Below are 27,873 nucleotides of genomic sequence, written 5' to 3' on the forward strand. Positions count from 1 at the left end.
AAAACTTCACATGGAAATATTTAAAGACACTTTGTATTTACAGGCTTGTAGGTACCATATACATCATACAAGTATGACTTAAAATAAATGATTTAATATATAATATAATGAACAATGAAAAACAATGAAAAACTTTAAAGAATGCAACATTTTTTGCAAAATTCTCACATTAATGAATTCAATTATAATTATTGAATTGAAAAGTTTTTTCATCATTATTCTCACTTGAAATTAAAAAATAAATGGTGTCAAATTATTTAAAATACACACTTTGTAATGAAAGGGCCTTTAAAACGTTAAATGTTACCTAAACCTGCAATTGCCATTTGTATTTTTTTAACTTTGTCTATGATTCATGAAGACAAAAACAATGTATTTCATGAGCTGAGGAGTTAATCCCTTCTCCTGTATAGCGTGTTTAAACGGTTACCTAGGTTACAGCCACAGGTTTACAGTTAGGGATGTTCTCTTATCAGAAAAGCTGTATTTTTGGAGACATTGCCAAATCATTTGTTATATGACACTACACCACGACGGTCTGTTGTGTTTCATGTGTGCTAGCAGATGAAAAGGTTTAACCTCCGACTGCTGCTGGCTATATCCAGTCTTAGCACCGTGGCAAATGTCATGTTAATGGATGCCTGGGGTTCCTGGATCAACAGTGTGGCACCGATATATCAACAGGGAGCAAGGAATCAATCCCACTACTGGGAGGAGTCTCAGCTACTTTACATTTTCAAAGTGAACTTGGGAAGAGAGAGAACCCCCGTGGAGAGGGATCCCTCAGAAGGAAATGGCATCTGGCTTCCACACTCACCCTGTATCCTCTCCATACATGTGATAGGAAACAGTATGAAAATCATATAATATTAAACTAACATGTAGGCTACTGCTGATAAGAGAGAGATTGCCTCATATAAAATCATCAATGGTGTTGCTCTCAACACTTGTGACAGTACTTAAAGGGCCCATGTCATGCTTTTCCGTCCCCTTGTGTTATGAAGGTTTGTATGCATGTAAACGGTCTGCAGAGTCAAAAACCCTCAAATTACACCCTGTAGCGAGTAAAACTCTAACACATGCTGCCCCAAAACACCTCGTTGGAGATTTCTCATATTCCATTGTTTACTTCCTGAATACCCAGAGGCCACACCCTCTGCCAGCCTTTCACGAAACAAAGCTTCCCAAACCGTTCAGCGATTCATGCCGGATATGTACAGCGTAGGACACTGAAGAACGATGCTGTTCCTACTTTGTTTGGACCAGCGGGAGATTCGGGTACACAACCTGTAAGTATTAATTGTTGTTTGTGTATTTATGATGTTTAAAACAAACAAGGTATCTACCGCAACTGTTTAAATGGGTAAACGTTTTTCGGGCTGCTAAATTCGGATCACGGAGAAATGCTCTCCGCAGACCCATGCTCACAGCGTTCTAAAAACATTTCTTACTCAATATCAAGCCACACTTATTGTTTTTACTTCGGCTGTGAGTGTTTGTGTGTGCTCAGGATGAATTTAGCTTGTTCTCGCTGTATCGCCGACCCGGAAGCCTGTCTGCTCCTCACAGCAGATCGCAGCAACGAGCCTCGCAACGAGCCTCGCAACGTCCCGAACAATCAGAGCACACTGGGCTCACAGGGAGGGAGGGGCGGGGGCAGGAGCTCCAACAAGCCATTTAGGACAGAGATTGAATACCGATGAATACACATACTTTACAGAGATGCTGTATGAGAAACCAATGTGAGTTTGGAAAATTGCACAATATAAATCTATTTTAGTAGACCTCAACAATGGAATTATGATCAGTAGAAATGGCCATGACATGGGACCTTTAACAGTCCGATATAATACTTGTCCGTCAGTCTTATGAAAGTTTAAAAAGATAATATATGTTACATTTTAAAAGCCATTGTTCAATGGAAGAAAATCTAATCTAGTGTAAACTATACATTTCAGTTGCATGTAAACAACAGTGTGCTGTCATTCTCTCTTCTCTCGAAACGAAATGTATTCCCAATTTCTTTATACATTGAAAAATTGGTAAGGAATCAGTGTAACTATATTGTTGAACAGTAACACAAAAATTGCAGCTGTTGAATTGCTTTTTAAATATTTGCTGGCAGCAAATGATTTGTTATGGCATTGGGTGTAATAGGTTTAGTATAAACATAGCTGAAGTGTGACCCGATGCGAAACCATTGGTCACAGCAAATCAAGTTACAAAGGCAGAACCTGAGTTGAGACCTGAAGTCTTATTTTTCTCCTCCTGCACAGCGAGGTACCGAGGCTAACAAGCTGGTTACAGTCCTGACTGCAGGGAGGGGTGACCCTGCCATTTTCCTCTCAATTACTGGAGGATAAATCTCACTGGTGTGCAGCGGGACATGAATGTGGGCGCAGCTTTATTGTGGCTGAAAATATCAGTGAGGGTCCATGGCATCCACATTCACAGGGCTTAACAGCCTGGGGGATGGACAGAGGAGAGGGGTGGCAAAGAAAAGATCAAATTAAGGCTGGAATGGGAAACAAGATCATCAAACCCGATTTGCATAACAAAGATACATCACACACACACACACCATGATGAAATATAAGTCTATTCTAAGTGTACATTCTGCACATCAATGACATAAATAACCACTAAAGCTGGGACTACAAGCCCTCTCATGGCACTATGAGTTTAAATGTGGTAACCGCCATGACACTAATTCAACAACCAAATTAAACAAATTATTACTAACTGCAACTTTGACATGGAACCCGGTCAAGTGTGTATCGTATGAAGAATCAGTCACTTAACTGTTTCTTCTAAATCTTCACACACGTACAAACCCACTCCTCCAGCTCTTGATTGAAGAAAATGTGTGTTTTAAGTCTGGATGAACATTTGTGAGCCTGTTAGTTCAATCAAGCATTACGTTGGCTGATGCTGTTTTCCCTTTACACCCTGTGGTTGCCTGACAGTCTGCCATGAAGTCTCGTAGCAGAGCATAGCAGCCCATCAGCCCCGCGTCATTGGCTAAAATACTTGACTCGCAGAAGATTGGCCTATTGGATCAAGTAATTTCAGTCAAGTGTTTGAATGTAAAGAGTCCTGACTGACTGACTGACTTGTTCATGACCCGTGACAAGCTGTTTAATCATTCTGGTCAGAGTTCCTTGGTTAGCTGTCAAATATATTTGGCCTCAGCATTCTCATGTGTCCAACCATGTCACTCCTGGGACCTCTCTGAACTTCATGTCACACAATACTCGTAACTATTTGCTTTAATTGCATCAACTGTGTTTGTGAAAATCATATTGCTTAGTTGGAAATACACAACTCCAGTATCAATCAAACACGGCTCAATCTGTTTATAGGACACTTAACTTTCAAAATAACTTGCTGGATGAAATAAACCCATTGTTATGTTTCACACAGATTTGGTCTCATGTATCCTGTAACAGGACACTTATTCATTATTTTGTGATGTCATTATATTCTTGTTTGAAAACACATGTAGCAGTTTTATTTTGCAATGCCCGTCAAGCAGAATAAGGTGTCAAATTCAAGGAGTCACATTAAAAAAGATTCTTGGGAGTTATACTTTTACCAAACATTTCTTATTGACACGGGGCAGAACAGTACAGAAATACTTTAAATATGATTTTGCATTAGCTAAATATGGATGAAAAACCCTCTGAACACAAAGGCAGTAATTGCAGGAACAAGTGTCATGTTAATTTACAGCAACACGTACAGTGCGATCTCACCTCTGTTTGTACACACAGGCTAAGGTATGAAAAACAAAACTACTCAAAGACATTTGTTCTGTCTCGTGATAATCTCTACATCTCTGAAAGTAAGATTGATTTGTTCCATACATTGTCCCTGAGTGAATGGAGAGAAACTACACAGTCAGCACAATTCATGTTCACACTAACACATAACACATCATACTGGAATGTACTGACATTAGTGTGTGCCATGTCCATTTTGTTGATATCTACATAAATCCATTTTTGTCATAGTGTGGCAGTGTCTCAGAGCCATAAAATACATTTCACATACACTCACACACAAGCTTCAGAGAGGTTATTGAGATACAGTGTAATTATTTAAATGGCAGTTGAAAAGGCTAACAAAGGTGTACAGATTAAGTTAGCACCAGTTGTGTTGATTTACAAACAAATATAATACAATAATAGTCAAAGGATCACAATTTTGGAGATAAACATCCGTTTGTCTTGGAATATAAGAAATAAGTCAATTTCCAAAAGACAATTTTAGCAGAAAAAATAATAACCTGAAGTTCAATATTCAGAATCTATATTATATTGAGCATCAAGTCTGTATAAACTCGAGGGCCTGGTCACACATCCACAACCTGAAGTGAATGTTTTACCCTTTCATTACATTGAAATAAACTGGAACAAAATGTCAATTTTTAGCCCTAATTCATTTAGGTGGTCATTATCCTTATATAATGAGAGTTACGAAATGTTTGTCCTTTCTGTAATAGGAGTAAGTTGCTTCAACATAGCAGATTTCACATTTTAGAAATAAACACTTCAATTATTTGCATCCAGTTTTTAGACACTGACATATAGAGTAAAAACAGTTATATCCTCATTCTCTAAATGAAACACAGGAATTGTTCTCCAGAAGGAAAATAAAAAACTGTTTTAAGTCCGGACCTTTCACACCGCTGCTGCCTGAACAGCCCGGGGAGGAATTATCTTCCTATCTCATCAATCAGACAATGTGTAATGTGTTCCATCAAACCCTAATGTTTTACACTCCAATGAACACTCCTAACCTCATACCGGCGTGGTCCTTCTGTTTCCTCCATCTGTCTGATCTTTCTGGAAGCAGTTGTGGACTTGTAAAAATCCAAAGTCCCTCTCTGGACTGTAGGGCCCAGCGGTCGCTCCCTTCAGAGTGTCCCTACTGCGGGAGTACAGGGATATATCCCCCATCGGCAGACCCATCCCTATCCCTCCTCCGCATGCTCCCCCGATCTTCATCCCCACTGGAGAGGGCTCGCGGGACAGGTCACTCGAACTGGATCGCGAGCGCCTTCGTCGATAGCGGTAACTTGGAATGCGAGAGTATGGTGAAGAAGAGGACGTGGCTTTAATGAAGTTGCGTACGGCTCTGAAGCGCGTCTCTTTGTTTTTCTCGATGAATATGTTGACAGCAAGGACACCCACTGATTCAGCCACGATGAAGGAGAGGGCGCCGAAGTAAAAGGACCAGCCATAGTTGTAGTGGTTTTTCTTATCCTCGTCTTTCTTGTCACTCGGGTCTCCGGCGTTGCTGGAGATGTAGACGATGATGCCGATGATATTACTCAGGCCTGAAGAGAGCAGAAAAGGAGAGATGAAGATAGAGAGAAGCTGTAAAATGCATAATGTTTAGGCACATACGCTAAGTGGATGATAAAAAATGACAGCACGGTATCATCAAGATGCAGTCACACATTAGACAACCCTCGTAATCTAGTATAACTTCATCCCCTTCAACACCTGAGAACATTATCTTTACAAGTGATATTTATTCCTTGTTGGGTGACAGAATAATCTTTATTAAAAAATGTGTCATTAACAAGAACGTGATTTGAATATTCACACCTTTCCTGCAGTTTTTTTACTTCTGAGATGCTCTTTTGCATTTTCACAACAAAACAAAATGTGTCACTCCCAATTAAAGAAAACAATAGCTTCAAGGTTAAGGCAAGATTTGTTTCAAGAGTGTAAGATATGTACACTTTATTTTTGGGTTTGTGTAAAAAAGACAAAGCCAGACGTATTTCATTTTTTGCCTGATTATAGAAACGGTTTGGGTAAATTAAACAAGACAGAAGTGGACGTCTTACATCGTGTATGTCTTTTGTGCTTTTGTCCTTCGATGTCTTTCTTTCTGTTGTACTGCACAGAATGTATTTGTTGTCGCAGCAGCTTGTGTGTATATACTGTATCTGTAGTGCAACTGCTCCTACCTGCAGCCACAAACAGGATGCCAGCACTGAGCAGGATGTTGTTCTTGTTGTTGTAGAAGCGTCCGAACCCGACACACAGGCCCCCCAACATCAGCAGAACGTTGCTCAGAATGGGGAAAAGGCTCGATGCACGAACTATACCTGTTCATAAGAGACAGTGAAGCCTCCTTGTGAGTAAGATTGAAGAAACACATCACTTAAAATCACAGTTTTCCTAGGAGTCAGTCCTCTATTTGTTTACATATACACTATGCACATTCCTACCAATGGTTTCACACTATGTCCCTTATCAACAGGTGGCAGTTACATCAGAACATATGCAGGAACACCTTCTGAGAAGCAAAGACATCAAATAAGAAGACTGCTAGCAAACAACCATGGATGTAATGCAATCTGTAAATGTTTTTTTTGTATCAGCTTTGCATACATTGTAAGAGGCAGATGCATTTAACACATTTAAAAGAGGTAAACAATACATACACAACTCTGAAAATTACACATTTAGTTCAAATGCACAGTCCTTCAACATAATACTATCCAAGTATTTTTCGAAAACATTATAAAATACATGATGAAGTTAATAAGTTTTTTTCTGATCCCAATATCCCTGTGGAGGCAAACTAAATCACTGCCATGGGTTCAACAGATGGATGCTTCCACAGAGACTAAAGCCTGAGTAGCATACGTTCATTTCCATGACATGTCATGGGTTGAGGGTTTATTGAAATCTATCAATTTAGACAACAGCAAAGATAGGAACAGTTGCTTTGGGACATAGGGCATCAAACTAGATGCCAAACGTAATTTGTACAGTAAGGCTCACCTGGAACCTTAAGGAACATGGATGGATGGATTGAATTGTAATAGCCTAAACCACCCATAGATTTAAAAACAATTATTTGAGTAAAGCCACATTTTAGACCTATTACTCTTCTGCACACCACACATTCATCACCTCCATAGCTCCAATTACTGTCATGACATCAGACTTTTATGGGGGAGGCACAGAGATGTCTTGATACATTAAAGTGCCCTTGTGAAAACTCCATCACCACTTGAAGAAAGGATGAAGAGGATTAAGGGTTTAAGTGTTTGAAGATGAAGAGGTTGCGATGACTTACGTAAGATGTACTCGGAGCTGTCTGTATCGTAGTCGTTATCCTCTGGAAAATGATTGATCCGAAAACAGCTTCCTTTGTTGATACCTGTAGAGTAGCCAAAAGCACACAGAATGTGATGGATGGCAGTAACAGCCTATGCAGGGACACAATAACAACACAGTCTTAATAATGGAGCAAGGCATGAAATTCTCCAATTATGGTAGAAGGTATAGAAGAAAATAAAGGTTGACCATCCAGCGAATCGATGTGAATCGTTTGTGATCATGAGAGAAAAAAGTTATTGACTTGTTTCTTGTAAAAGAATATCTAAACCAGTGCTGAACTGGCTTGTTTTCATCTCTAACCATGTCATTTGAGGACCGACATGGTGTTGTGGATTAGAGATTCTGGAGTTCTCAAGCCCTCAGACACCTTCTATCCAAAGACCCAGTCTCTTCCCCGAGAACATTTTACCGCCACTTTTAAGGGAATAAAACATTGGAGCATTATGAATATTGAAAGGTTAGACTTTGAATTAAAGTCAGACGTCTGATTTTGCTACCACATCCTGTCACTTCTACCTTTGCTTCAGTTTTTGTTGCTCTGGAGCAATGGCAGACACGCCTGCAGATGTGTCAATGGACATGCACTACTAAAAATGAACAGAAGTTGGACCAATTTATTCAATACAGCTGTTGAGCAGAAAAATAATTTGCACTAAATCTGCCGTTCTAATGTTTATGAGGAATGTAGTGGACATTTTTATTATATCCTGATATGTTTAAACCAAATGCTTCTCATTTCCTGAGATGTGCTGTTTTCCTCTATCTACTCTACTTCAAGGCCACAGAGCTGTTTTGGCTACTGGGTTGAGACTCACACAAAGTCACACGAGAACTTCTACAGCTCAAGGCCAGGTGTCTAATAACAATATGACCGTGTGAAGACAGATTTCTGCACTTCCCACTCTTTCCTGTATATATGCCTTGCTACCATATTGAATTGCGCACACTCGCGCAGACTATTCTATACTCTGTGGGACCTGTGTCTATATTTATTGTATTGTATTTATATATATTTGAAGCTTCAAATAAATAACCAGAAAGACAACTCTGTCTGATTCACCATTTATTTGTTTTGATCACTCTGACTTGTACTCTCCACAGTGTTGGGTCTCAGATTTCCATAACAATTGGCGCTGCGAGCAGGGTCTCTGCAAGTTCGATTGGGAACACCTACGGACGCTGGTGGTCGCGCTCCAGGATCCTCGGATCCTCCTCTACCTCGACAGAAACCGTACGGGACGAGAGGACCAGCGCCGGGGGTGGAACCGATTGACTTCACGAGATCCAACGAACTCAAAAGGCTTTCAATACTCGGTGAGATGTACAGTGTCTAAATTGTTTAAAGTTAAACTTAAGTAAACTCCATGACATTTATGAGAGGGACTGCTTGAAAGGATATTTGGGATATCCAATATATCGTAGCCTGGGTTTACGATCAGTGTTTGTGTGATTTGTACTGTGAAACAAATATCACATCATCGACGGATGAAAAAATAGTGTTTTAGTAACACGGGGTGTTTTGGTAACACTTAAAGACTTTGTTTTGGGAGCAAAGCAGGTGTTTTGGTAACACTTAAAGACTTTGTTTTGGGAGCAAAGCAGGTGTTTTGGTAACACTTAAAGACTTTGTTTTGGGAACAAAGCAGGTAGGGGACTTGTACACTCTCCTGAGGGTCCGATTGTAGATGTCATGCGAGCAGAAATGGTGAAAACAGTCTGTCTAAATTAAATATCTGGACGGAAATGTTCGGATTTCCAAAGGGAGGTTTTTTGAGTAAATTAAAAATCAAGAACCTAAAGAATAAATTACAAGAACATGAAGATGGAATGAAGGGTAAAAAATAAAGTTAAAGTAAAAGACTTATAGAAAACTGGACACTCACAGAAAGTGTTTATAATACTGGGGAGTAAAAAAAGGCAGTTGGCCTTGGGCATTAAAGAAAATATTAAGGTTGAAGATGAATGTGAAGAAAAGAAGGAAAATAAATTATTTCCAAAACCATGTAAACCCCAGACATCTCTGTGTTCTTCCATTGCAGGCCTGAATGACCTCTCCTCGACTGGGTATCCTTTCCCTCCCCCGGGGTACAACCCTGGCAATCCGGCTGGCCCACCTCAACCACCTCCACCGCCACTACAAGCCCCAGCCATGCAGTCCGTCAACTCCAAGCTCGCCACCCCCATCAGCCCCAAGTAGATGGGGACAACAGCGGGATAAACAAACCCGATGGGGGACACACCTCAGATAATGCCTTTCTCAACGGACTCACAGACGCAGAATGCTGGTCGCTCACAATACCGAGGGAGAGGCAGAGGAGGTTTTCCGAGGCAGAAGACGAGAAGCAAGACCTTCATTTGACGAAAGATGTTTCAAGTGTGGCAGTGTTGAACATTGGATTATGGGACTGCTCACAGAACACTGGCAGTGGAGGCAGAGGGGGACAGCAAGGACGGGGCCATTCACAATCAGACTGACCTACACCAGATGGGGAGGAGGGGGCCCGATCGAGTGAGACGGAAATTCAGCCAGCAGCATCGAACCAGGGAAGTGACACACACACACACATCATGCTATTGAGTAATTGGAAAATGTAGAAGACATGTCTGTGGTTAAAGAGGGTATATATATATATTTGAAATATGACAGTGAAACAGCATTTGAGAAATGTCCCACACTGACTTTGGCTATCATGGGTGTTGATGTTCCATTTTTTTTTGGTTGATTATGGGACTACACATTCTGTGGTAAAAAGGGCAGATTTGCCTGATTGCAAATTTAGTGGTAGATTTATTCACTCAATAGGAGCGGCTGGGGTAACTGTAAAGGAGAAGTTTTTGTATCACTTCAGAGTGGAGATAACGGTGATGATAGTCATCCATTTCCCACATCAGTAAAAAACAGTTTTCTTTTATCATCTGTCTGCCCTATAAATACTGGGCAGAGATCTGATTATCCGGTTCGGCTTAGACCTAATTTTTCCACAAATGAGGGTCTTAAAGTCCGGCAGCCATCTCCTACAATTGTTCAAAAACTGGCATTTGATGATAAAGAACTGGTGAATGTGTATCAAATGGCTGCTGACGTATCCTGATTCTCAGGCGTTGTTGCGTTTGACTGATCAACGTGTTTTTCCACCTGCTGTGTTCATGGAGGCTTCTCATTTGCATTGTACTGCTAACGTTGTTGATGATCCGTGTAAATGCTATGATGAGAGTTTTTCTGTTAGAATGTGTGAATGATGAGCTCATGTTTAAAACTATGCTTGGAGTTTGCTGCGCAGAGCTGGTTCCTGTTGCACTCACACCCACACAACACAAACTGTGTCAAATCCCAGGGGCGGTCCACACATTTCACTAGCCAGGGGCCCCACTGAGAGATAGAGGGATTTGGGTTCAATCGTTAAAGATTGGGAGTCAGTCACTGATTGGGCACCTACACACACAGAATATGTCATGTACACATGTACATGTGTCACGTGACGTGTATCAAATGAAAATGTGCACGAACGTAGCCGTTCTGCGCACATTGCTGTTGGTTAAGGAGGATGACGTTGGTGATGCCATTTTTCCACCTTTACGGGTCATTCTCATATCTCTGAGCTTCATGCCGCGCTCTCAGATGTGCCATACTCACTCTGGGCAGCTCACAGATATGACGTAGGTTTAATGTCCACGTTCCGTTCAAATCAACCCCCGTACCCATTGAAACGTGAAGCTGTTGATGGCATTCGGCCAGTGTTTACCTCTCTGCTTAAACAAGGGGTCATTATTCCGTGTAACGATTCCGGTACGCACTCCAGTGTTTCCTGTCAAAAAGATCAGAGACAAAACCTCCTGACGAGTGGAGATTTGTCCAGGATTTACAGTAAATGCAGCTGTGCATGCCCGCTCGTCCCAAATCCTTATCTGATTCTTTCCCAAGTTCCAGCATTTTTTTTTTTACTGTCATAAGATCTCTAAAATGCATTTTTCAGTGTTCCTGTACACAAAGACAGTCAATTTTGTTCACATTTGAATATAATTCACACGTTTGTGTCAAGGCTACTGTGTGCAGGTTGGCCTCTCTCCAGAACAGTGTGGAGCTGATACCATTTCCTTGTTAAAACACCTCACAGGGCCACAAGGCCAGTTTGTCAAAACTCCAATATGTACAAAGAACAGTTACATTTTTGGGTCATGTCATTTCAGGAGAGGGGAAAAACGCTTTCAGATAAGCGTATTGCATCATTGGCTGCTCTGCCAAAACCTGTCACTAAGCGACAGATGATGTCATTTTGGCGTATGTGTTCATAACACACGGCTGTTGTTATGCTTGCTGTGATGTTACATTGGTCCGTTCTCTGCTTGTAATTATGCCGTTACAAGTTTAATATTCTGAAAGCCAATACTTTGTTTATTCGAAAACAGATGAAAACAAACTGTCTTTTATACAAAATGGAAGTATTATACAAGTAAAACTACATGTTGCTTTAATCCCATGTAATTGTAGAATGAACACAGTCTTCCTTTGTATAAGTCAGGTGTCTTGAGTAGTTAAAATTACCTACAAATCATTGTACACATTTGTAAATATTATTTTCCACTTGTTACCATTGTGAGGCTATTTTTATGCAGCTCTGCGTGATTTTGTAGCTACAATTCAGACTAATACACTACCAGAGGTGGAATAAGTACTCAGATCTTGTAGTGAAAAGTACAAGTATCTTGTACTTGAGTAAAAGTAGAAGTACTCAGATCTTGTACTTGAGTCAAAGTAGAAGTACTCAGGTCTTGTACTTGAGTAAAAGTAGAAGTACCAGAGTGTAGGAATACTCTGTTACAGTAAAAGTCCTGCATTCAAAATGTTCCTCAAGAAGAAGTAGAAAAGTATTATCAAAATATAATACAGTAAAAGTATTCGTTGTGCAGATTGGTCTATTTCAGAATAATATATATGATATGTTTTATAATGATTGATCATGAAAGTGTTCTCAGAGCTGGTGAAGGTGCAGCTACAGTAGTTTGAATGACTTTGTATACTGCAGGGTAGCTTGTGGATTTACTCCATGCAGGTGGAACTAAAGTCTGATTTAACACTTGATTAGATTTCACATCATTCATCCACATCTGTGAAGTAACTAAAGGTATTAAATACATGTAGTGAAGGAAAAGTACACCATGTACCTCTGACTTATGTTCACTGCCAACCTAAAAGTACCTCAAAAAATAGTAATCAAGAATGATGTTTTGAAAAGTTATTTAGCTGATTGTTTTTATATCGGCTCAGCCAGGTTATATGGGAGGCCCAGTCTACGTACACTCTAAAAACAAATGCTTGGTTTAACAAAGAGAATCAAGGCAATAGGTTGCATCGATGGTTATTGAGTTAAGACAACTTCTAATGACATTTTGTTAAAGCAACAAAGTTATTTGAGTTAGTTGAGAAGGCTTTTCCTCTACAATCAGAGGTGTTTTCAATTACCACTTACTTAATAATTGGTAGCATAAACACAAGTTTTTAAGTTGATTACTCCAAAAGTTCCAACTTGTTTTACCGTATGATTTAAATGTAATCTTAAGTTGTATGTACTTAATTACCACATGTTGAACATGAACACATGTTTTTAAGTTGACAACCATTTATAAATTAAGTTGCTCCAAATAATATTGTATTCAATAGGGTTTTTTTTCTTAGCTTTTCCATGTTTTGCCTTTAAAGAAAGAAATTAATTGATTCCACAACAAAAATATTAGGCAATTCACTTTTTTTATTTTTGAACTGCAGTTGTTTATTTCAACACATGATGTTTCAATCAGGAGAGTTTGAATTTCAAGTTGTATTTGAATGACAAAAGATGACACTCACCTTAAAATGTCCTTTGTATATTTCTATTTTGTCTTAACTGTGGGAACTTGTCCAGGCATCTTAAGTGGGAGTGGACTTGAAATCCTTAACTCAAGGTGTAGAACAATTAAGTTATCAAGCCAATTGCATTACTTACTTCAACTTGAATTTAGTTTGAAGTCAATTAACAACTTATAAATTAATGTAGAGGTGAAAGGTCGCCTGAATTCGTTTTTAGACGTACAGATCACTCATTTTGAAATATTAAACTTAGTTTTCTTTCCTTTAATTTTTCATCCTCGTATAGAATGCTATCACGAAACACACATTTGGTTGTTTATAGCATAAAGAACATCTGATTTAATGTGAGGTAGGGAAATAATCATTTGAGTATGTGCATATAAATATGTAATTGACAACAGCTGTAAGATACTTGAAAAGCTTGAAAATGCACCTTGAAAATGCTTGAAAAGTGCTTGAATTTGCAAAAGGTGCAAGAACCCTGCTTATGCTTTTTCCTGAAGACGGTGACGAACACGACTGTTGCCGAATTTTCCATTGTGTGCACACCTAGACCGGACTTAAAAGACGTTCCTCTGACCAACGCTGACCTAATTTTGTATGTTGATGGGTCTGCCTTTCGCGACCAAGGGGGCACTAATCGGGTGGGTTTTTCTGTTGTTTCAGATTCTGCTGTACTCCGTTCCGGACCGCTTCCATGTCACATCAGCACAAGCAGCAGAAGCTCATCGCACTAACTGAAGCCTGCACGTTTGCAGAAGGCAAAACCGTGACTATTTACACTGACTCACGCTATGCATTTGGGGTAGTACACGATTTTGGGGCTATTTGGAAGTGTAGACAATTTCTGAAATCTGATGGCAAACCAGTACTTAACCATGTACTGGTTGCAGGCTTACTAGACGCCATTCTGCTCCCATCTGAAGTTGCAGTCTGTAAATGTGCCACACACGTAAGCAGTACAGACCCAATTTCCCTAAGAAATTGGGTCCGCTAATTTATTTGCTGACTCAGCCGCAAAGGCAGCTGCTCTGATTCCTCTCGCACCTCACGCACACTCATTTGTTAAAATCCCTGTCTCCTCCTTCACTGACAAAATGTCATCACTGACTTCCATGCAGCAGCTAGCTACACCAGTTGAGAAGGCTCAGTGGAAGGCTATTGGGGCTGCTTTTGACCCAACCTCCAGCATCTGGGTTGGTCCAAATTCCAATCCATGTCTCCCAAGACATTTCTTCCCTCATTTTGCTAAGTTGACACATGGGTTGGACCATGTGTCAAAAGGGGGGATGTTAGAGGCTATAAATCAGGAGTGGTTCACAAGGGGGTTCACAGTAACAGCTCAGAAGCACTGTGAAGCATGCCTAATTTGCATTATGAAAATTCTGGTAGACCAGTAAAGGTTACAGGACCCGGAGCACATCCACCTCCCACCAGGCCATTTGAGCACCTAATGCTGGATTTCATTGAGGGTAAGAAGCACTGTCTGGTGGTGGTTGACATGTGGTCTAAATGGGTTGAAGCTTTCCCAGTAAGAAATAATTCAAGAGGTTAAAAAGAGCAGGCAGTTTGCAGTTATTGTAGACGAAACTAAAGATCTTCAGAAAAAAGAACACATTTAATTTGTTCTGAGATACTATTACAATGGTGTTGTTCACGAGAGCTTTCTGGAGTTTGACGTGGCAGAAGGCCTGGATGCTGCTGCGTTAAGTGGTAAGATTATTTGTTTTCTTGACAAACATGGGCTGGAGTATAAAGAAAACCTTGTCGGTCAGGGCTACGATGGCGCTGCAGTGATGAGCGGGGCACATGCTGGTGTTCAAGCGAAAATAAAAGAAGTAGCCAAAAATGCTTTCTATGTGCATTGCAGTGCACACTGCCTAAACTTAGTCATAGTAGACTCTGTCAAAAGTGTAACAGATGCGGGAAACTTCTTCTCATTGATGGAACGATTGTATGTGTTCATATCTGGGTCTTATGTACACAACAAATGGCTGGAAGTGCAGCGGGAGATGTTTGACGGTGCACCAAGGGAACTCCAAAGGCTTAGTGATACACGTTGGGCCTGCAGACATGTAGCATGTCGCAATGTTATGGATAGGTTACCTGCAATAGTACAGCTGCTTGAAGAGATTTCCTCTGAGAACCATCCACATAGAGCTGTTGAAGCCAGGGGGATATTGGTTCAGATTGATCTGAATTTTGTTGGATGCCTTGTACTGTTCCGAAAGGTCTTGAGTGACTCTAAATTTTTGTCAGATATGCTCCAGTCCAAAACATTGGACTTGGCTAAGGCCGTGGAACTAGTTGAAGCACTTAAAATGACACTGGTACAATATCGCAGTGAAGCCTCCTTTGATGAAGTGTGGAGTGAAGCACTTGTTTTATGTGAAAGAAGTAGCATTGAAACAACTCTGCGAAAGCCAAAGAGGTCAAGACAGACAACAAGGACCCTTCAAGATAGTGTCATCCCTTCCACTTTGGGACAGCATGTAGTTCCAGATGGCAAACACTCTTTTTGCGTCAATGTGTACTATCCAGTTATGGATAACATGATTGGAGAAATAGAAAGACGCTTTTCTCACACAAATTGCAACATAATGCAAGGTATCCAGGCACTAAATCCATCAAGTGCTACTTTTTTGAGTGAGGAGGCTATTCTTTTATTGGCTAATGCCTATGATTCTAATATTGAGGATCTTAAACACGAATTACATCAGACGAGGAGAGTACTAGAAAGAAAGAAGAAGGAAAAGGCAAGTCCTACCACTCTGATGGAGTTTGCTCAAATGTTGGACCCATACAAGGATGTTTTTTACGAGTTGTCCAGATTGTGTAAAATAGCAGTAGTTTTACCGGTGAGCAGTGCATCCTGTGAAAGAAGTTTTTCAACTCTTAGGATCATTAAGAGTTATTTGAGGTCTACAATGACAGAAAAGAGACTGTCAAGTTTGGCTGTACTCAGCATTGAATCCAAACGCAGTAAAGCTTTGGATCTCAATAAGTTTGTGAGGCGTTTTGCTGAACAACATGGAAATCGCCGCATTCAGCTGTTATAGCCAACTTGATGCTCTGCTCACGAATGACTCGATGAGCTTAGAAAACTGTTAACGTGATAAACTTGTGTTAAGGGAAATTTGTACATTTGTCCTCAGTTGTTAAATATATATATATATATATTCTGTACTCAAGCTCACAAAGGGATGTCAAAGGGATGTCATGTTATTATTGTACCACTGTGAGGCAATAGGTGTTGTTATTCTAAGTTAGCTCGGCTGAGCGAAAGGATGCACCTGCAATGCAGAGTAAAATAAACCACGCCTAAGGACTTAACAGTTCATCGTCTCTGTCTCAACTATTTCTCTCCGAGTGCAACGTATGAGGAAGCTGCCATCCTTAACCTCTTTGTGGGGGTCTAACATTGATTGTTAACATTGATTGATATGACTGCGATTAAATCAGCATATACTTCTGCCACCCCTCAAAATCTCCTGCCACCCTCTTGCCACCCCATGAATATTTTTCTAGATCCGCCCCTGCCGTGTCACAAAATCGACCGAGGGAATACACACACACACCCCATGGAGCATTTCCCCCTCGTGATGAGGGCTCGCCTGGAAAGGCGACAACGCAACCGTGAGCAATGTGGATACTACTGGAGAGCCTGGACAATCATAAAATGGTTCCTCTGCATACTTGCCATGATAGTTGTGTTAGGACTAGTCCTATATTTTATGTATCCATGGTCAGCACACAGCATGTCAGCCAAAATCGAGGTATCTAAGAGGTACATGGGGAAAGCAGGGCGAAAAGAATCCTTTCTAACGTAGCATTCCCTGATGTTAACCATATTTCCCTCCAACTGGCCTGGCCCAGTGATGCTGGGTTTAGCGTGCCACAAGATTACGTTTGGTTGTGCGGCGACAAGCTCTATCAAGTTCTGGCTCCCCTCTGGATAGGTACATGCACTCTAGTGGATTTGAATCCAGCAGTCACTGTCCTCACGTCCTTAATGTACACGACACATCATTACCCAGAGTTCCAACACCACGACCACCACAAGGTAAAAAGAGATCTGACGTCCGCTGAAGCTAAATTCATTGGCGGCCTGTTCCCATGGTGGGGTACAGTAAACAATGCCCATAAGATAGATACCTTACACGTCCGGCTAGAGAACCTCACTTACGAGACGACGCTAGGCTTCCAGGCATTGCCCCCATTCATTATAGCCTCTAGGAACATGCTCATGCAGCACCAATTTGCTCTTGACCTTTTGTTCGCCTCAAAGGGTGGCCTGTGTCATGTGATCGGTGACTCCTGTTGCACTTACATTCCCGACGCCACCAAGAACATCACTGACACCGTGCTGCATCTTAACAACCTGTTAGCCGACATGAAAGCGGATGACATATCCAACGCAGGTGGCTGGGACTGGTGGTCCTGGCTTACATCGGGCGGTTGGGAAGCATGGCTGGCTAGGATAGTTACAACCCTGACGATCATTTTCGGCCTATTAATCAGTTGTACCTGTTTGATTATCCCAATACTGAAGAAGTGCGTTTCCAGCATGGTATCCTCAGCTTTCGTTCAGTATGCTGCTATTCCATTACACGACAATCCTTTGCACCACAGTGAGATAGACCAGCTAGAATCAGAAGAGTCTGATTCCGACACTACAACATAATCATGTGAATCGAGTGTATCCTCCTCTTATGCTTACATTATATTGGAGTCTGTCCTCCACAAAAACAGCCAGTTTTCTATGATATATTTGGGATGTGTTTACTTAAACCAGCGATGGAGTGTATTCATTGATGTGTTATATCAGTCTATCCTGTCATTTGTTTTTTTTATTGATCAAGTATGATCAAAAGGGGGGAATGTAGTGGACATTTTTATTATATCCTGATATGTTTAAACCAAATGCTTCTCATTTCCTGAGATGTGCTGTTTTCCTCTATCTACTCTACTTCAAGGCCACAGAGCTGTTTTGGCTACTGGGTTGAGACTCACACAAAGTCACACGAGTCTCTGCGAATTGAAAGTACTTATTGCCTGAGATCGCATGCTGTGGTTTTATTAAATGTGCCAAGTGCTAGGACTGTCTTAGGGAAGAAAGCTTTTAGATGTGCAGCTCCACTAACATGGAACAGTCTGCAAAAAGAATGGAAAATTACCAAGCTAGTACCACTACATGTTTTTAAAGCTCGGTTGGATGCTACAAAATCAGATGCTGTTGGTACCTGTACTTGTGGTTAAATATGTAAATTGTAATCCCTGTACATTTTGCTGTATGATGTCCTTTTGTTGTTCTGTTGTTTATGTCTTCTTGTGGAACCTACTGCTGCAGGTCTCCCTTGAAAAAGAGATCATTGATCTCAATGGGATTTTACCTGGATAAATAAAGGTTTTGAATTGAATTGAATTGAGAACTTCTACAGCTCAAGGCCAGGTGTCTAATAACAGTATGGCCGTGTGAAGACAGATTTCTGCACTTCCCACTCTTTCCTGTATATATGCCTTGCTACCATATTGAATTGCGCACACTCGCGCAGACTATTCTATACTCTGTGGGACCTGTGTCTATATTTATTGTATTGTATTTATATATATTTGAAGCTTCAAATAAATAACCAGAAAGACAACTCTGTCTGATTCACCATTTATTTGTTTTGATCACTCTGACTTGTACTCTCCACAGTGTTGGGTCTCAGATTTCCATAACAGGAATGAAATGAATACAAGTTTCTCAGGCCTCAATGATAAAATAAAACATCAACACTAAATCAAAACTACTAAAACTACTCCACGTGGTATTTCTAAGGCCAATGTACTGTAAAAGCCACAATGACAATAAGCCTCAGATAAACATGCTGTTTCACTTCACTGTATTTTTCACTGATTCAATTGTTAAAGGTCCCATGTCATGGCCATTTCTACTGATCATAATTCCATTATTGAGGTCTACTAGAATAGATTTACATTGTTTAATGTTCCAAAATCACATTGTTTTCTCATACAGCATCTCTGTATAGTAGTATGTGTATTCACTCTCTGTCCTACACACCTTGTTGGAGCTCCTACGCCCCCACTCTGTTCTGATTAGTCAACCACCGTTACAGCTGAACATCAGTGTTTATGTGTTACAATGGCATTTGTTAGCAACCAGAAAATTACACCAGTAATGACAAACAGATGAGAATGCTGCGTGGGGTCTGGGTGCCGTGTTGGCGGAACGTTGCGGGGCTCGCTGCTCCGCCCTTCGGACAGTGTGAGCTGGATTACTGGTGTCGTTTCCTGGTTGCTGCGTGGGGTCTGCGAGACAGCGAGACACCGCGGAGCTCAGCCTGAGCACACACACACACACACACACACACACACACACACACACACACACACACACACACACACACACACACACACACACACACACACACACACACACACACACACACACACACACACACACACACACACACACACACACACACACACACACACACACACACACACTTGGACTTCGTTACGTCAATGGGACCCGGAAGGAAAAAATGGAAAAAGAAAATTCTGCAACGAGGTGTTCTGGGGCAGCATGGACACGTATTTTTGTTGCGCCACAAATATAGTATATTTGGGGCGCAACAAAAATACGTGTCCATGCTGCCCCAGAAGAACACCTCGTTGCAGAATTTTCTTTTTCCATTTTTTCCTTCCGGGTCCCATTGACGTAACGAAGTCCAAGTGTGTGTGTGTGTGTGCAACAGTGGTAATTAAAGTTAAAAGTCTCAAAAATACTACAACTACTGTCACAAACTTGATGAATGTGAAGTATTTTGTTAAAGGAGGATGAAAGCGTAATTAAGGAGCACTATTGGAGTGACTTTGATGGTTATTGGACTCAGGATTAATTCATTTGGATTCCCGCTGTATGAAGAAATTAAAGGACGGCGCAAGTGAAAACAATTCACAAAGGGATTAAACAGTTTAAAACACATGCTCAAAGTAAGCCGGATTTTGCCGATGTGTTTATGTGGATTCAAAAGTCGTAAATAATCTACAAAATGGATGAGACCGATCTGATCGGAGCAACTGTGACAAATAATCCAACTGAAACCGGCATGGACAATGACTATGTTTTAAAAATGCGCTTATCCAGACAAGCCTAGTTTGGACACTTACGGGCAGAAGAAACATTTCTATTAAAGAAAGAATTATACATTTCTCTCTTTCATTTTTTGTAAAGCACCTTGAAATGCCTTGTGTTGAAAAGTGCTATATAAATAAACTTGCCTTGCCTTTTGAATTTGTATTCAAATTAATTAATCAATTATTATTATTTTTTTATTGTAATGTAGAGACAAGGCTTTTAGTGACAATCATGTATTGCGTTACAATTATGTAAAAAAAAAGTCATATTTGGCCTCAAATAATCTGAGGCCTGGCGCCAAGGGGGGCGCGCCTCCCAGGTTGGGAGCCCCTGTCCCACACCATCCTACTCACCCGCCTATCTGACCTCCTAGGTGTCACTGGCACAGCCCTGTCCTGGTTCACATCCTACCTCCATAACAGGGAACAGTTTGTAACCATTAATGGCTCAAATTCACCCCCGGCCCCAGTCAATCACGGTGTACCCCAGGGTTCTGTGCTTGGCCCCCTCCTGTTCACCATTTACATGCTCCCCCTCGGCCAGATCATCCGCCATCATTGACTCAATTTCCACTGCTACGCTGATGATACCCAATTATATCTCAGCACCACTCCATCCTCCCAGCTCCCCCCCCCCCCTCAGTCTCTCGTCAACTGCCTGCACAACATTAAAACATGGATGTCGTCCAACTATCTCAAACTAAACACCAGGAAAACAGAGCTCATGGTTGTAGCACCCAAGGCGCTGCTCCGGAAGGTTGGTAACTTCATCCTTGAGGTTGACGGCTGCTTCATCTCCCCATCTCCTGAAGCCCGCAACCTGGGTGTCATCCTTGACTCCACCCTTTCCTTCCCCTCCCACATCAAGTCTGTTACCAAATTGGCCTTTTTCCATCTAAGGAACATTGCCAGACTCCGACCGTCACTCTCAGAGTCGGTTGCAGAAACCCTAGTCCATGCTTTCGTCACCTCCCGCTTGGACTACTGCAATGGTGTACTGTTTGTCCCCAGTATGTTCAAAACTGTGCTGCTGGGGTACTCACACATATAAAGCCGTGGCAGCACATCACTCCCACCCTCATCCACCTCCACTGGCTGCCGGTCAAGTCCCACATAACTTACAAAGTCCTCCTCCTCACCTACAAGTCCCTCCATGCCCATGCCCCCCAGTACTTATCGGACATCCTTCGCCCGCATGCCACACCCCGGAACCTGCGGTCTTCAGACTCCGGCCTGCTTACCACCCCCCGCACCAACCTGCGAACCTTCGGGGACAGAGCCTTCAGTGTGGCAGCCCCCACCCTCTGGAACGCTCTCCCTGCGGAGATCCGCAACATCCCCGCGCTTGACGCCTTCAAAAGGGCCCTCAAGTCCCATCTGTTTACTAAGGCCTTTGGCCCCTAATCTATTTGTTGTTTTGTCTGTCTGACTGTTTGTCTGACTGCCTTTTATTATGTTTGTTTCTACTCCTATTCTTCTATGTAAAGCGACCTTGGGTCTCATTAAAGGCGTCCAATCCAAGCTATTATTATTATTATTATTAAGCTAATGTCACCTTTGTCTGCTACATTTTCAAGGTTAATGCCTGTGGAGGGAAAGAGAGAAACAGAAAATCTATACCCACAAAGGTATAGTGATGAAACATCCAGGAGTCTATCTTCACCTACTCCACTCTCTGAACCTCACTCTTTCAGTCTCTTTAAACTCTCACCTTCTGTCTCTTTTTACAACACTCTTACCATCATGTCTCAATTACCCACTTCTCTCCCTCCTGTGTTCCAAATGTTTTCCTCTTCAACCCCCTCAGCTTCCCTTTTATCTTTTATGTTCCAAGCACATACTTCGATCGATACAGAAGCACATTCAGTTGAAATATAATCTTTGTTCTTGCTGTATGAGTGTATCTCGCTTGTATTTCCCATTTGTAAGAAGTGTTATTGGAGGTTTTCTCCTTATTGCGGCATCTGTAAATGTCCTGGAAAAAAAGAGTGACAAATGTAGGGTAAAGGATAAAGAATCAGGAAGTAAAAAAAGGGTAGTCCTTGACAAAAGAAAATGTGGACTTACACTAAATCGATTTAATAATAATAATAATAATAACTTGGATTTCTATAGCGCCTTTCATAATACCCAAGGTCGCTTTACAAGGAAGAACAGGGGCCTGTACTACGAAGCTGGTTCAACCTAACCTGGATATGTTTGAGTTAGCCGGTTGGCCTAATCCAAAACGCGCTCTCGCTAAACGGTACTACGACGCGGGTTATCAAGTGGATCGCTCAAGCCAGCCGTGTCCTATCTAGTTAGGTGCGCGTTCACATGAAAGGGGTGGTATCTGGAGCATTCGACCAATCACAAACATGGAGAAGCGTACTGACAGCGCAGCGTCATACTTCCTGAATGAAAAGTCAACTATAATATTAGACATATGAAGAAGTTAAACTTTAAACATCCATGACTTAAACACTTTATCCAGGATAAAAGCCACATAGCTGCACCTGCAAGGTGAATACAGCTGGCAAAAGAAAAAGTGTTTGAATGCGTACATTAACAGGTTTATGATATCACTGCCCCGTCTAAGACACGATCTGACTTTCATTACATTTGTCTCGAGTGTTTCGTCAACTTAATGTGTTGCTTCAAATAATACTTCTGCATACAGTATGTGACACTGAGTGTTGCACGGCCAGATACGGCTCAGCTGACTCAGATCAGGAGATATATGATACATTATGAAGTGATATGCCGCGGACTGTACTTAATGTTACTCTGATCCGGTTACTTATGTTGTGGCAGATATTTAATTAAGCTTTCTTAACGCTAATGTTATAATAGTCAGATTGCTCTGAAGATGGGAGGTGATATTCTATTAATGTTCACGTTCACACAGTCGGTGATTTTTGCCGGCCGTCTTTCCTGCGACGGCAGCTTTTCTGTATTTCCTTTCTCCTGTAAAATGACTTGATCGCTTTAAACTCCGCACACTGAGCTCTGATTGGTCAGCAGGCAGTGCTTTCACTGAGTTGAGCTCTTAGCCTGCAACCTAACCTGGTCCCGACCAGGTTAGCCGCTAAGCATAAGTTACCATGGAGATCTAGCCTGCTAAAAAGAGAACCAGCTTCGTAGGACCGGAAAGCCGGAGTTTTCCCTGAATTTAGCCGGCTAAGCGAAAATCCTGCTTCGTAGTATACCTCCCAGGAGTATAAACAAACATAACAAACATAACATAACAAAAGGCAGTCAGACAAAACAACAAATAGATTTGTCGACTAATTGATCGATTGATGTAATTGTCGTAAGTTTCTCCACCAAGAATCATGCATATGAACCACTTTAATCTGTGACTCTCACATTCTCATAAGATTCTTGAAGATAAGTCATTCTGCATGAAAAAAGGATTAACAATTAGAAAAAAGGTGCACTCACCAACATTGAGAGAGAGAAGAGAGAGAGAAGAGAGAGAGAGATGAGAGAGAGAGAGAGAGAGAGAGAGAGAGAGAGAGAGAGAGAGAGAGAGAGAGAGAGAGAGAGGGCTCACTAGGGGAGGTATCTCCAGAGCCCATCTGTCTGAGAGACCAGAGCCCATCTTTTATTACTCAGCATATCTTCACCATGGCAACCTTCCCCGGCAACCCAAAATCACATTTCTAGCTCCGCTTCTCAGAGGAAGCCTTTCACATCTTTCTAATGCATTCACCACACACACACACACACACACACACACACACACACACACCCCCACACACACACACACACACACACACACACACACACACACACACACACACACACACACACACACACACACATATTTGTCCATTTGAAGTCAGACCGAATTTCTGTTTGAAACAAGTCATGTCTTTTAGTCCAACTGCAGCGTGTTCAGCGATCAGGGATGATTAGCTTAAGTGAGAGTTCTTGTCGCATTTCAGCATCAATGGCTGCAGAACAAGACTTCACTTTGTTTCCATAAAAGCTAATTTGCCATCACCCCCAGTGAACCTCATCATTGTTCTACAAGACACAACACTCAAACAGACGTCTATTTGGCACTTTAGGGAGACCATTTATTCTACAAGGTTAGCCAACATGTCCCCGGGCATATCCATTATTTATCCCGTCCATTTGACCTGATATAACTGGTTGGATTCCATCTTGTTCTGTGCTCCTGGAGGCGAATACCTCTTTACTGGACAGTCAAATTATTAAACCATTTTTCAGACTTTTTCCAAAAATCAAAACAAGCAAACCAGTCAACCACAATAGGAAGATGCCAGGTAAGCAGGAACTCAAAAAATAACTTTCCACTAACTTTTTACATCCAAAAAATGCATTTAGCGAAACAGGTGCCACTCAACGTTAGTGTGTGTGAGAAGCAGCAAGTATTGCATGTAACACACATCCAACAATATATGAGGGAAAGAGCATGGCGGAACAGACAGCAGATGTTTAACAGCGAGCACTCCATCTCACTTCTGGTGATGACACTCTCAAGAGTTGGAGGCGAGAGACATGGAATATGTCTTTTGAGTAACTTTACAGGAAATCCATAATAGTGATGCTCTTTGATATCTCAAAACTCAAGAGCCTTAACAGTGCAGATTAAAAGTGCATGGAGTGTGACTTCTGTAATGGCTGCATTCAGTACATGAGAAAAACACAACTTCTGTTTGATTACAAAGGCAGCCAATATTTGGTTGCAAAACAATTATGAACAGTAACAAACATGCCATATTTCACCTGTAGGAAAGTGTGGAAAAGCTGATTCTGCTTACAATCCTGAGATTACAGAGATAATACTTGACTAGTTAGCAGTGCCATGATTAGCCCCTTCATTTTCATTAAAATTAAATGTTAAACAGAATACCCTATTGGTAGAACACAGTATTTTTGTATTTGTTTATACAAAAAATATAGATTTATCTACGTTTGCCTTATTTTTGCTGGGTTTTCAGATACAAACAAATCATTCAAAGCGGAGGTTTCAGCAGCAGTGGAAAGAGGGGGCTGATGCAAGACTTATTTTCACGGATCACCTGACTGATCTCATTGATCTCACTTTTCTCCAGGGACGTGCACAGGTACCGGCTAATGTTGCCCGGGCAACGGCCCTTTTGCCATTTTTGCCTGACCTGCCCCTCTGGAGAGAGCCAGAGTTTTTTTGTTTTCTATTGTGGCCGAATCAACATGATAAGCCCACAATTAGTATTGTAGCGTCTCGCTGCGGGAAACACACCTTGTCCGCGCTGTCATCTGCCCCCAGTCACGTGACTTTGTTTACAATCTGACAGCTGGAAGCAAAGGAAAGCCCTCCGAGTCCAACCTCATATGGCTATGGTGATCACACCAAATGCCTGCCCTGACTCCTGCCCGTTAGAGTATAGGGGACAAACCAGGGGACTTTACTTCCTCTTGACACCGTCGGTTACTTACAAAAAAAACACCTAAATATACTTGTTATTGTGCTTCTGTCTTTCGGTGTCTTTTACTCTGCTCCGTAAACTCCCTCAACCTCGCTCTCTTTTCTTGATCGCCCTCTCACGGAGAACACTTCACTGTCCCGCTTCATTGTAGGATTTCTGCCATGTCTCCACTTTAGCTTGACCATCTCTGTTATTAAGTTATGGAATTCTAAATAAATAAGTAATTAGATACCTTACCGTTACTACGCTCATAAAGAATGATAAGAATAATGCGTATTGAACTGGTTTAATTAATTAGTGAGTTTATTTAAGGTAATTATAGAAGCCCTATGTTATCAGTAGCCTATGTCTGCACAGCAGTAACAACGGTAAAACTACATTAAAACAGAATTGTCCCCATTGTTTCTTTAATAGTTACTAACATTAGATATTTTAATGAGATATGGACCGCAACGAATTTAGCAGTTGGACATAAAAGTCAACTGAGTGTCACTTGCAATGACAGTGTTGTGTTTTTATTTTATGAGTTTATGTTAGAATTTTCAAAAGGCCCTTTTTCCAGTTTAGAGCAATAGCCCCTCCAAATGTCTGTGCACGTCCCTGCTTTTCTCCAATGAAGCAGTCGCGCGCAATGGTGTGCAAACGTGTCCAGGCAACACCTCTGAGCAGGAAGCCCTCCCAAAACCCCTCATGCGTGTGTGCTGGGGATCATGGATAAGCAGCACAACAGCTGAGGAAATGTTAACAGGATTTCAAGAAGAACGGCAGTTTCTTACAACTTCTGTTGCTGAAAAGTTCTTAAGTCTAGTTTTTATAGGGTTGTCGAGCAACCATGCCTTACATTATTATCCTACTGGACAAAATATATCTCTTCCTCGTAAATGTATGTACGTGTAAAACACAAAAAATGCCTCTCATTAGTCATGATCTGTGTATTGAGTCCAATTTTTCATTGACAAACTAATTCATTTACAAGGGAAATTGACTCCAACGTAGCATTACGCACGCACAACACTACTTTTGCGCGCAACAAGCAGCAGTTTCCCTCCAATTTTTCCTTTTTAATATCATGCCCAAGTCACTTTTTTAATGCTATTTAACGAATTCAACAGAATAAATGAGTAATAATGATGATGTACCCCTTGGCAGACTTTAATTGATGGTGCTTCGTCACACCAAGCAAACAGGAATTTTTAAAATGCAAGGCGTTTCAAGTATTTTTTATTTCGCTTTCCCACATGTAGCATTTGTTTAAACCCGTTTTCAATGAAGATGTAACGAGTGTTTGATCAACCTGGAAACGTTGTCACCTCCCCGCCGTAAAAAAGCAGAAGGCTGGAAACAATATGACCCAGCGAAGACAACAAAAAAGTGACCAAAAGTTCATGGAATTACAGTTACAAGCATATACAATTTCAGTTTACCTTCAATACAGCAGATCCTCCACAGCCCGGAGTGCGTCAGATCGCCTTTCACTTTCTTGGTTTGCATCGGGGAATCATCGGTGGCATTTGTGGTGTTGCAGATGTACGCCCGAGAGTAAAGCCAGTAGTCGGTGCCGATGGCGATGGTCATGAGACTGAAGGCGGCGAAGGCCCCCACGATGGCCAGCAGAGTCTGAACCCCTCGGTCACACCATGCCATGGCGTCTCATACTGTTTGGATCCTCCACAGCAGTTTACGCACACCGCGAGGAGCGCATGGTGCCCATGATCTGTGAGAGGAAGCGCGCGCGTCTCGCGGTTTTTCCTCTCATCAATCCAAGTCTCGATTGTTAACAGCTCGGTTACTGATCCTCTTCCTCCTAAACTTCAGATTGAGAACAATACAAGTTTCTGAGTTTGACACGATGACAGTTTTCGTTTAATTCCTTTGAGTTGACTGGTTACATCTTCATTCCATGCTACAGGTGGGAATTACACAAATATTGAAACACATCCTTTGAAACAAGTATGTTATACCACACCTTCCACGGCTGTAGCTAAGCCAATAGGAAACGTCGGTGTTCACAGCTGCTGGAAGAGGAGAACATCAGACATACACTAACATATAGAAAATTAAGAGGATAATTTCACAGAGGAAAAAAGGCAATTAGGGTTTGCAGTTTTTTTTACATACAAAATAATCTACTAATCCATGCTTACAAAAATAATATACACACCAAGAACATATTCATTATTCATCCGGACATGCAGTTCAGAAACTGAAATGTTTTCCAAAACATCTTGAAATCAAGTTATGATAAAAACACAGCCACTGACAGCAAAGTGGAGATAAGAGAGATCTGATATATGGCTGAACTAGCAGCAATTTA

The 27,873-nt window shown here is 41.4% G+C and overlaps 1 protein-coding gene across 1 annotated transcript; it reads right to left on the reverse strand.

Moving 5' to 3' along the window:
- Positions 1-1,618: 1,618 nt before the first annotated feature.
- Positions 1,619-27,435, reverse strand: LOC117561991 (voltage-dependent calcium channel gamma-4 subunit-like). The gene is made up of 4 exons (XM_034239747.1): positions 26,984-27,435; positions 7,105-7,188; positions 5,984-6,124; positions 1,619-5,341 (listed from the first exon to the last, which is right to left on the reverse strand). Exons 1-4 carry the CDS (start codon positions 27,201-27,203, stop codon positions 4,803-4,805), a joined length of 984 nt encoding a protein of 327 aa, XP_034095638.1. The 5' UTR covers positions 27,204-27,435; the 3' UTR covers positions 1,619-4,802.
- Positions 27,436-27,873: the final 438 nt, after the last annotated feature.

This window comes from Gymnodraco acuticeps, unplaced genomic scaffold, assembly GCF_902827175.1.
Source record: "Gymnodraco acuticeps unplaced genomic scaffold, fGymAcu1.1, whole genome shotgun sequence".
NCBI lineage: Eukaryota > Metazoa > Chordata > Actinopteri > Perciformes > Bathydraconidae > Gymnodraco > Gymnodraco acuticeps.

Coding starts and splice junctions, on each gene's coding strand:
- LOC117561991 (XM_034239747.1), bottom strand. CDS start 27,203: ATGGCATGGTGTGACCGAGGGGTTCAGACTCTGCTGGCCATCGTGGGG. Junction 7,189..26,983: donor GAGGATCTGCTGTATTGAAG/GTAAACTGAAAT, acceptor GCTACTCTACAG/GTATCAACAAAGGAAGCTGT. Junction 6,125..7,104: donor CAGCTCCGAGTACATCTTAC/GTAAGTCATCGC, acceptor TCTTATGAACAG/GTATAGTTCGTGCATCGAGC.